Source organism: Pinus tabuliformis, chromosome 1_1 (assembly GCF_031772625.1).
Source record: "Pinus tabuliformis cultivar Carrire ecotype Pingquan chromosome 1_1, CPIR1, whole genome shotgun sequence".
NCBI lineage: Eukaryota > Viridiplantae > Streptophyta > Pinopsida > Pinales > Pinaceae > Pinus > Pinus tabuliformis.
Genome location: NC_142297.1, coordinates 147109695 through 147121704, shown reverse-complemented (window position 1 = coordinate 147121704; position 12010 = coordinate 147109695). Strand labels below are relative to the sequence as shown.

General features: G+C 36.9%; 1 protein-coding gene across 2 annotated transcripts in view; it reads left to right on the top strand.

Moving 5' to 3' along the window:
• LOC149212047 (MADS-box protein SOC1-like) overlaps window positions 1-9645 on the top strand; it is a 200054-nt gene extending 190409 nt beyond the window's left edge. For both annotated transcript variants that reach the window (XM_089390535.1, XM_089390534.1), the window contains exons 6-7: window positions 9211-9252; window positions 9420-9645. In XM_089390535.1, the coding sequence (XP_089246661.1) occupies window positions 9211-9252; window positions 9420-9485 (108 nt within the window). In that variant the 3' untranslated portion in view covers window positions 9486-9645. The remainder of the gene's footprint in view (window positions 1-9210; window positions 9253-9419) is intronic.
• The last annotated feature ends 2365 nt before the right edge of the window (window positions 9646-12010 follow it).

Here is a 12010-nt window from a genome sequence, read left to right as displayed (position 1 = left end):
TGAGACAGAGGTTAGCGAGGAAGAAGAAGTGGAAGAAATGGAGATAATTGGAGAAAATGCAAGCAAAGGAAAAGATAAAAGGAATAAAGAACAGAGCACTGAAAACCTAAGCGAAACCCAAGAAGACCAAGGAGAAATGGAGATAAACACACAGCGTATGAAAGGAGAAGAGGAAGAACATGAAATGGCGAAACTGATACAAGAATGGAGGAGGCTAGATGATCGATTCATCCCAGAAGAACAGAAACAGAGGTATAAAGAAGCTTTTCAAAGATACAAGGAAAAAAAAGGAATTACAGGTGAGAGGGAAAGTCAAAAAACAGAGAAACCAGACGTGGGAGCGGGCAGCGCTGGCAAAGTCGGGAAAAAACGAGGGAGGAAACCTATTAGTGAAACAATACAAGATGTAGGAGAGGCGCTTGTAAGTTCAGGAAGAGTGATACCCCTTTCAGAGGTATTCCAAACTCCTCGAAAACTGTTAAGATGATAATCACAACCTGGAATATAAGAGGCCTCAATAGCAGAGGCAAACAAAGGTATCTAAATGAGAGACTGAAAAAAGAAAAACCCAGTATAATGATAGTACAAGAAACCAAAGTAAGTACTGAGAAGATGAGAGAAATTTTAACCAGAAACAGAAATAGGTATGAAATGATGGGACAGGATGCTATTGGAAGTGCTGGCGGATTGGTAATAATTTGGAATCCAGAAGAAATACAGTTCAGTAACTGGATGAGTTTCCCAAGAATTCTAACAGGAACAGCTAACATACTAGGAACGACGGAGGAGGTCATTGTTACAGGGGTGTATGGCCCGCACATCCAGAATGAAAAGGAAAACTTCCTACAGAACTTAAAGGCATTAAGATGCCTGATGCCAGGAAAACAGTGGATAATCGGTGGGGATTTTAACATGATTAAAGCCACAGGGGAAAAACGAGGAGGAATAAGGAGACTGGATAAGGTTTCGGAACAATTTGGAGACTTAATAAGAGAACAAAAACTGATTGATATCCAGACCATAAATGGAAATCACACTTGGAACAATCGAAGGGGAGGAGCTAATCAAATAGCTTCGCGCCTCGACAGATTCTTAATCTCAGAACAAATAATGATAAAGGATGTATTCATTGAAGCATCAATCCTACCTGTTGCAGGATCGGACCATTGGCCAATCAAACTAGAAATAGACCTAAAGCAAAGGCCCCCCAACAAACCCTTCAGATTTGAAGCCTTTTGGCTAAGAAATGAAGGATTGATGGAAAAATTAGAAGAATGGTGGCGAACGAGTGAACAAAGGGGCAAAAACAAGATGCATACTTTTCAACTCAAACTGAAGGAAATGAAGACCAAATTAAAGAAATGGAACAAAGAAGAATTCGGGAATATTATAGAGGAAAAAAAGAAATTGGAGCAGAAAATGGAAGATCTACAACAAATGGACATCTTAGAAGGTATACAGGAAGAGAGAACAAAAGAAGAAGGGATGATTCTAAATCAGCTTGAGGAAAGAAGGAAACAAGAGGAAATTTTATGGAAACAGAAATCAAGGGTTCAATGGCTCAGGGAGGGCGAAAGGAACACTAAGTTCTTCCACAAAGCTATGGTCCAACACCGCCAAGGAAACAGAATATTCTCAATAAAAAACAAAGAAGGACAAAGAGTTCTTCAGCAGGAAGAGATTGAGAAAGTGCTAGTGAACCACTTCAAAGATATATTGAAGGAACCACAATCGAACAGAACAGAGGCCATAGCCAAGATAAGCAGAGAAATACCACAAATAGTGACAAGAGACCAAAATCAGGCTCTAATGAGGAAGATTACTAAGGAGGAAGTGGAGGAGATTGTCAAAAATATGAAGCGAAATAAAGCTCTTGGACCAGACGGGTATACGGTTGAATTCTTCCAAGATGGGTGGCACTTTATTGCTGATGAAGTAGTGGATGTTGTAGAGGAAGCAAGGATAAATCAAAGAATATGGCCAGGAATAAATGCTACCCTTTTGTCTCTTATTCCAAAAACTAATCAGGCAGACCAGGCTGAAGGATTCAGACCCATAGCCCTCTGTAATGTCATTTATAAGATTGTGGCGTCCATAGTAGCTCAGAGACTGAAACTCATCCTTCCAAGCATTATTTCTCCAGAGCAAACCGGGTTTGTTGAAGGGAGACAGATCTTGGACGGGCTAGTGGTGGCTCAAGAAGTAATTCACACGCTGAAAACAAAAAAAGAAAAAGGCATGCTGATCAAATTAGACCTATCAAAGGCCTATGATAGGCTAAGCTGGAAGTACTTAACAGTGATCCTTAAAGCTTTCGGATTCTGTGACAGATGGGTAAATTGGGTGCTAAGCATGATCTCTACACCGAATTTCTCCATCTTGCTAAATGGAGCGCCTACAGCAACATTCAATGCAACAAGAGGCCTCAGACAAGGGGACCCTTTATCTCCCTTTCTTTTCATCATTGCAGCAGAAGGTTTAGGCAGATATATTAAAAAAGAATTAAGGGACAGAAACATTCAAGGGCTCAGATTATGGGGAAATCGAACCACTGTCACCCACCAACAGTTTGTGGACGACATAATGATCTATTGCAAAGCAACCCTGCGAGAAGTGAAAAGGATAAAGAAAATCCTTGAGGTATTTATGGAAGGCACAGGGATGGAGGTCAATAATGAGAAATCCAGAACTTTCTTCTTCAACATAGCGGAACCCATACAGAATCATCTAACCAGAGTCCTGGGATATCGGAAAGGAGAGCTCCCGACCAAATATTTAGGCACAATGCTAGACTCTTCATCCCTCAGGATAGGGAACTGGAAAAATATCCTTGAGAAAATCAAGAAGAGAATGGAAAATTGGACTTTCCGAGCTCTGAACTTAGCAGCAAGGGTGGTTCTTCTTAAAGCCACTATCCAGGAAATACCGATATACTCCCTATCAGTGATGAATGCCCCTAAAGGAATATGTAATAAACTTGTCGAGATGTACAGGAAATTTCTATGGGGGGGGCCGAAGCAAGAAAAGAAGTGGGCCCTATGTTCTTGGGAGAGCCTAACCAAACCTAAGGAAAAGGGAGGTTTAGGCCTCAGAGACCCAGGGATTCTAAATCAGGTGTTAGCATCCAAGCTACGCTCGAGATGGTTACAAGGAGGACAGGATCTTTGGAAGGAAATTTGGACAATTAAATATAATATGCCCAACAATCCGGAAGAAATTATCAGGAAGCAAGATATGCCTCGGGGATCAGATATATGGAACTTATCCATTCAAACAGGGACTTAGTGGACAACAATATATTCTGGGAAATCAAAGGGAGACAGACAGCGAGGTTTTGGGATGAAGCCTGGCAACAACGAGGAAAAATGGTGAATCTTCCAGGTATGCAAGAACTCCAAAGAATAGGTATGCACAGAAACCTGATCACGGTTAATGATTACTGGGTTGTTGAGCAAGACAATGAGGAATGGCGACACTGGAAACCTTTGGAGGAATGGGAAAGGAGTGCAACTGAAGAACAAAAAACAACCTTTAAAAAGGAAATGGACTCTAGGAAAATAAAGAGAAGAGAAGGTAGAGACATACTCCGTTGGGGCAAAGAAACAAAAGGGATATTCACTATAAAGGAGGCCTACAAAACAAAAACCCATCAAGATCAGGGAGAGGAAGACCAAATCTGGAAAAAGATCTGGAGAACAAAATGGTGGCCAAAGGTTAAATTATTTGCCTGGCTGGTAGGAAGAAAGAGAATTCTAACGTGGGATAGAATCCAGAAAAGAGGTTTTTATGGCCCATCCAGATGTCATCTTTGTGAATCGGCTATAGAAGAGCAGGAACATATCCTTAACGGCTGTAGTGTGGCGCAATTCCAATGGGGAAAAACGTTAAATCTTTTTTCCACAACAAACAGAAACTCGAATGACATAATTCAAACCATAGGGGATTGGGGAGAAAGTAAATTCCATAGCAAAATAGTTAGAAGAGCGTGGAGTGTCACTGCGGGTTTTAACATCTGGAATTTGTGGAAGGAGAGAAACAACCGCATTTTCAGAGGGAAGGCAACAGGGCCGGAGGAGGTGTGGAAGCGTACGCTAAGTCAAATTCGGGAATCAATTTTAGCGGAGAACTGGGATGATGAGGACTGGAAAACATTGGAAGCAGAGACAGCCATCTTAAAGAAACTGAACCTAGAGCAGGGAATGATATATCATCTGGGAACTAAACAGAGACAACCTTTAGCTAATCAAAGCAGGACAGTGTTTAGAAAGCCTCCAGAAGGGTTTGTGAAACTCAATTTCGATGGCGCTGCGAAAGGAAACCCGGGTCCAGCGGGGTTCGGTGGAATCTTCAGAAATGAACAGGGGGAAACAAAGTGGATATATGCGGAAAATGGAGGAGCTATGACCAATAATGAGGCAGAGTTTATGGCTGTTTACCAAGGTCTCAAAATTGCCAGACGAAATGCATACAGGAAGGTCGAAATCGAGGGAGACTCCACCCTGGTCATCGAGACGATCAGGAAACTAATTCAAGGGAAGAATTGGGAGAAAGTGGTGACAAGCTGGAGGAGTGCCAGCATAGTCAGGGACATTGGAGAGATGCTAACAGGTATCGATTATAAAATAACTGCGCATGTCCGAAGGGAGGGTAATAGACCCGCTGATTGCCTGGCAAATTGGGGGTGCAAGGAACCAATGGATAAAATAGATGACAGCTGGACAACCCAGTCCACGTTGGCGAAATGGGAAGGATTAAGGCAGCTGCTTGGCAGTGATATTAATGATGCAGGACAAGGATAATCTTTACCCCGCGTGGATCGGGAAAGGGAGTAATTGGCAAGAGCAGGCGGAAAATCAGAGAGGACAAAAGGACGGCACATTTAAATTACAGACAGCAGGAATTAATGATTTGGCAGCAAGACAGGGACGACGCCCAAAGCAAAAAATGATTCCCATTACAACAGACATCATGCGAAGTAAAGACGCCAGACGAAGCGGGAAGAAATCCCATCATTCAAGCAAAGGTGGCGAGACAGGTATAAGGGGAAACAAAGGAAGAAGAGCAGGCATTAGTAGCACGAGAGAGTTGGAGAAAACAGAGGAATTCTGGAAGAGAGATAGTAACCAGCGACCCCAAAAACCGACAATGAGTGACCGGAAGAGGATAGCGAGCCAAAAAGGAAAGGAAGCGGTAGAGGGAAGGCACCCGGAGCAAGATTGTGTGAGAATTGACATAGAGAGTTCTGAGGAGATGGATTACATGCAAGAAGAAGCCTGCAAGGGGAAACAGTTCGATTCGGGCCAGAGCAGCAGGGGACCGAGGCATGTTAGCAAAGAAAGAGGGCGGAAGAAGCAGGAGCAGGGGGGAAGAGGTCAAACCCGGCAACACACAAGCGCAGACGAAGGTAACAGGACGCCGACTAGGAGAAGGAGGGGTAACAGGACGACCAGCACAGCAATGCATGAAGCAGAACAAGCATACAACATGGAGACCAATGCGGACATCAGAAACATCATGGACGTGATGGAGGCGAGGGTCTTAGAAGAGCCCTCGGACCCGGAAATGAACGAATGGGCCTCTCAACTGCCAGACCCTGGCAACACGCGAGGCAGGCTAACGATATACCGCCGTGCCCTGCATACATATTGGGTCTTCAAACACCTCCTTGCCAAAGCTCTGGAGCAGGTGGCGTCGGAAATGCTGGAGATAGCGCAAGCATCAGCAATTGCAAAACAGGAAGCTGCAAGTATGGAGGAGCTGGTGCGACAGCAAAATGAACTCCTCAAAGAAATTAAAACAATGCTGATGGAGATGAAGAAAGACAGAGACAACAACGCAAGGGATCGTGGATTTGCAGAGAATTAAGAGGCTGGTTTCCTGTTTCTTTTCCTGTTTTAAAAAGTCAATATTTTGTGTTTTGGGTCTATAGTAGATTTGAAAAGTTTTTTTGGGTCTATAATAGATATGAATAGGGCTCTAGGCAGGAACAGTAGGACTGAGAAAAACTGGTTCACCTTTTGGACAATTGGGGGAAAGAGGTGTTTTAGTCTTGTGATAATGAACAATGTTCAAAATGATAACTTAATTGACTCTTGGAAGGATAGGAGCCAACAGATCTGGTTTCCCCTCGGGGCAGATTGAGGCTCCTCTGTTTTGTACTATATATGTTTATAATTAATAAATCTACCGCAGCTTACAAAAAAAAAGATAAGAGTCTTTCTTGAATTCAAAAAGGGAATTGTTTTGGAGAATAACTAATTTGGAATGTTGATTATTTTGTTGCAATTCATCTCTTTGGAGTTGTTACTCAAGCTAAAGAAACTCAATCTTCTCCCATGCATGTTGTAAACAAATTTGAATATAGTGAGAGTGGCCTTGTTGATTTTAATTGTGTTATGAACAATAGAGAGCATTCAAATGTTTAGTAATTCTAGTAATCCATCAATTCTAGCCATTTTCTCAACAACTCAATTAAATGAAAGGTATCATCTTTAATCGAAAATTCCATGGTTTACAATGAAAATTCAACTTAATTTATTTATTTTTGAATTTTAAGAAATCTCTACCTCCAAGAAATGCCTCAAAATCAAGTGTTGTAATTTTGCCTTCGGTTATACTTATCGAAAAACTGGATCATATATACAACTATGTGGTAAATCTATGTCAAGCTTGATGATGCTTTAATGTAAAAGAGAGAACATTGATAAGGAATAACACAACATTCCTTGAGCAAGGGTACGAATGAATAAGCCTCTCTTCAAGTCATCTTGAAATAATTATTGCATTTAAGACCAAGTTCTAACCACGTCAATACTACACAACAACGAGAATGGCTTGGGATCCATGCCCACAAAAGCACATGAATAAATAATAAAATCTAGTGCACAAAACCTTAGATTTTTATAGAAGGATTCCAAGGTTGCTCAGACATCGGCTTCTACTAGAACAAGCTATGAAATGACTCCTGAATCATCAAACACATAGCTTCAAAGGTCACCCAAACAAGCTGAGGTACACGAAAAAAATGTACTTCTTTGAAAGAAATGTTGGTTTTGAGGCTCTAGTTGAATTTGGAGATCGTACCATGAATTAGAGAGTGAATGGCTTCGAACATAATTAAGCACACCAAAATCATCATGATCAAAGATCCTATAAAATGGTTCATCTCAAGAATAATAATACATCAATAACACATTTTATTCCACATGGACATAGGGCATATAACGAGGACATGGTTCATCTTAGCAAGAGTTGGACGACAGTTGGTTCCATGAGGTTTAGCATGGTGGCCTTTAGTTCTTGAGCATAAGAATAAATTAGGGTAAGTTGGAGTCAATGTAGGACCCTGGTGAAATTTTATATAGCATCCTACAAAAATTTCCTTTCCATTTTCACCATGATGAGGATAAGGATATAATCTAATGGGTTTATGTCAAATTTGACCCCTTGTCTCTAGACCATGAAGAGTACTAAGCATGAGGAGAGAAATATTATGAATTTGGTGCACTATATGTGCTCTATAATAATTTAAATTCGAATAGATTCTATAAGCCACGAATATGGAGAACCACATGGAAAATTTACCTATGATTTTAGCCCTTTTTGCAACAATTTATGGATGCAAAGCAAAACAATATATTTGACTTGGATATTTTTCCTTCTGAAAATGCAAAACATTTCCAGCACAAGGAACAATAAACAAACAATAAATAAAAACCCTATATAACCCTTTATCATAAAGTTGGATTGTGTTATATTCTATATTAAAACAGGTGTGAGAGGCTAAGATTGTTATGTAAGAGAAGATAGTTGTGAGCGATGGTGCAAAGGAGAGGATGTGGGACGCAAGGATGGCAAGTGGAATGGAATGGAAAATGATAGATAAGCAACTGCCAAAAATTAAGACGTACAAATTTCAGAGGTTATGCATATACAAAGAATATGGCAAGGAACGATTTTGAATGAAGGGTGTTACACCTATTCTAATACTGTTGTTGAATACACAAAAATAATAGATTGGTCTACATAAATCATGTGATGCATTTATCAATATAATATAGATATAAATACACATTTTTCTGACCCTTAGTTTCATATCCCAAGAGGTTTCTTGCACTTCTCATGACTATTGGCATTCACTTGAGGATTTTTACCTTCCTCTCAAGTGAATAGGCTAAATTCACATAACCCGAAAGGATTATGTCTCCGACTAGTAGACATTCCCTATTATTTGGAAAAAAATCTATTTTTTTTTCTTTTTTTTTCTCGGATATTTCCACTTCATAAATTCATATGATCTCATGAATATGCCTTCACAGAGTGAATACATACTTATTCCCTACTTTGTAGCAATTAAGAACCACTTTTATCCCTCCTATTCTTGTTAAGTTAACTTTTAGTCATATTTTTGGAGTTTAATTGGTTAATTTTTTACATGTGAGAGTTATTAATCAGTTCTATCTAATTTATAACTTCCCTTCTAATTCAGTCCATTTTAGGATATTTTGTTAATTTTAGATGTCCTAGCCCACCTCTTCCCTTTAGGAAAAGTGCTTTTGAGAGAAACTTAGTGCGTGCCTAAATAATCTCAATCTAGATCACATTGGTTGGACTCTTGAAGAGTCTATATATTATATTCATATTCAACAATAATATATCATCAATTGATTATCAATTATTTAGCTCATGTGCTTTGAGTGATTCGAAGTTTCTGGTTGGTTACTTGGTGAATTTTCTGGCAAATTTTCTCTCTTTTCTCTTGTTTTGCAAGTAGCTAATTTATCTTTTTATCACATTTCGATCTTTTTCCCATGATTAACATCCTACACAAGTATCCTAGAAGGGCTTTTTTTCGAAAGGTCCCACAAAAACTTTGTTATACTCTGAATCTAAAATAATTATGTATGTTTTTTAGATTTGAGATTACTGCATTATAGAATTAAATACACTTTTTCTACTTTTCTATTATTGTTCTTATGGATAGATTTGTCAAAGTTGTGGCTAGAATTTTATTTTCCCTCTAGATATTTAGTCTTTTTCGAAGATCAACTAAATTCATAAATTAAGCAAACATTTCAAAGAAAATCATAGAGATGAGCATATTACATTGATTGTTAATGTAGGAAAATCTCAAGTATCGATTAACATTAGAAGACATATTATATGAATTGATCTATTTTTAATTTAATCTTAGTTTTCGTAACATTGTAGGTATGCATCTTAAGTGAGGAGAATGAACTCCTTAGAAAAAAGGTCAGATGAAATTTTCATCCCTCTTTTCATTGAAAATCATTTCCTATCATTAGTTTTTATATAATTTTATTTATCATAGTTATTTATATTTCATTTTTTTAAATTCCAGTTACATAGAGGATTAAATTTTTATAACTATAAATGTAATTTTATTTGAAATTGTGCAGCAAGTTGAAGTCAAGACTCAACTGAATATAGGACCTCCAATTTGTATAAGATCACCTTTCACTTGAATAATCTTTATCGATACATTTAACTAGATTAACAATGGTTCCCATTGAGTAGATGTTTAAGCTTTAACCCTAATACAATTTTATTTGAAATTGTGCATTATGTTTAAGTCAAGAGTTGACTAAATATAAGACTTATATAAAATCACTTTCACTTGATCAATGGTTGCTAAAACATTTATTTAAATTTCTTATTATTTTGAAGTTCAAAAATATTCTTTATTTTATTATAAAATTTAAACATTTCTAAATTTTTATATATTATTTTAATATTTTCAAACAAAATTAAATAATATTTTAAAATTCAATTTCATTTATGATAGGACTCGAAAGACAATCACAAACCAAAATTAGTCTTCCTAATATATCCATCATACTTATTTTCCATATCTTATATAATAAATAAACTACTTATTCTTATATTTTTATATAGAAACTAATCACTTTTCAACATACAAATGAAGATTCGCAGCACGCCATCTTTTTCATATGTTTTAAACCAAATGAGTATAAAAGTCAGCATAAACATAGTGTAAAGTAATGCAAAAATTCAAAGATATTATTCGTAGCTCATTTTTTATTATAAGGAAATTTAATGTAAATTCTCTTACCTCCTTATGTAATATTATACTTCTTTTCATGCTTAAAGAGTTTTGATTTCCCTTCACCCTCGTATCTATTTTGTAATTGTGATTTTTATTTTATAGTTTAAAATTTATGTGGTTGTAAATTTGGATTGCATAAAATAATAATGGAAAAAAGAGTTATGATTTAACTTCACCCTCTTATCTAGTTTGTGATTGTGATTTTGATTTTGTAATTTATGTGGGTGCAAAGGTGGATGGTATAAAATAATAATGAGGAAAAAATATTGGTATGCAAATTTTAAAAGTTAAATATAATAGTAATTAAGAAAATAAACGATTATAAGAATGGGATAAAAAGTTGTATTAGATTATAAAAAATTTAAATTTATTGGTTTTTATATGAATATATTTTGGAAAATAAGTATTTTGTTTATAGAAGGTAAAATCTCGTTTGGTGTTAATATAATTTATAGATTTTTTTTTTAGCAACGTTGCTTCCTCACTTCTATTTAATACTTGGATTTTCTTTGGCCTCTTAGCCATGGACATGATTAAGGAGAGTTCATATGGCTCTTCTACCCTTTCTATCAAGGCTCTTACCTTTTAGTGTCCTAGGTTGTGAAGGAAGTCTTTGTCACTCTATATGTAAAAAAACTCCTTATTATTTCATTTTCTCAAATCCATTGTATTTGTTGAGTACATCCTTATTATTCGTTTCACTAGACTCTTTCTCCTTGGGTTATGGATTAATGGATGTATGAGTAATGGATCACTCTATTCAAAGGTAAATCCATATTTTCTTTGTGATATAGGTTTTTAAAATCACTTGTTGGAACTCAAAGAAGATAGAGACCAATTTTTTCACAATAGTCCTTATTTTAGTGGATTAGATAGAACATGTCTATCCCTCTACTATAGCTCAAAATGGAACCCCTTGGATATTTTAGGGAAGCAACTAAAAATGAAGCCTTGAATGTCAAGAAAAAATCCATGGAAACCTAATAAAAAACTTAATTTTGTCTCTTCAACACCCTCAATACACTAGTAAGTAGGGTTGCAACAGCCCATATGGCTTATAAAAGAGAGTTGTGATGCTCCAATACCTGAGCAAAAGAGAGTTAAAGTGGCTTGGGTTAACAGAGTGCATGGATAAGGGTGGGAAAGGTCAAAATTGATTAGAATTCTAGGACATCAATGAAAGGACCATATCAAACATGGTCAAAAAAGTGTATGGATACATTTTATCACTCTTGAAACTTATTTATAAAATTAATACTCTCCATGGAGCAAAGAGATAGAGAATTAATAGATAGGTACACGTTAGCAAAATGACAGCCCAGTTCTCCTTGGGATAAGCTACAGTTTCTAGTGTAGCTTGATTGTGAGTTGTGGTGAGAGGAGTCGTCATGGGAAATGAATGTAATGGACACAATATTGTAAGTTCTATTGAGTTATTAAGAGATCACAAATTCCCTCGTACTTACATGTGTTATTAATGCAATTATGAGCATATATTCTTAGTTTCTTTTTGGTACTAATGTTAACATGGTTTACAGGAAGAAAGATCTAGTGGATTTGTTGTTTTCTTGTAGGTTATAGGTGCAAGAAGTCCAATAGCTAAGATCTCAAGGAGTCTAATTACCTAGGTAATAAAACATCCACCTACCAATCTAAGGTGCACCCATTATCCTTTCCTTGTTTATTTTAATCATGTATGCATGTGTGTCATTTTGGGGTTGAATAGGTATCTAGTACAACCTTTTTCATGTGTATTAGTTAGGTCTGTTGGTTAAAAGTACTATGTTATTGTAGGGGAAGTTCTATAGAAATAGAACTAGTGACTCCATTGGGGAGTCATAATGGGTTTCTTTGTCCTTGTTTTTTTTCATTCATTTACTTTCTTTCACATTTTTTTTTCTTTCGAGTCAAATGTAGGAATTT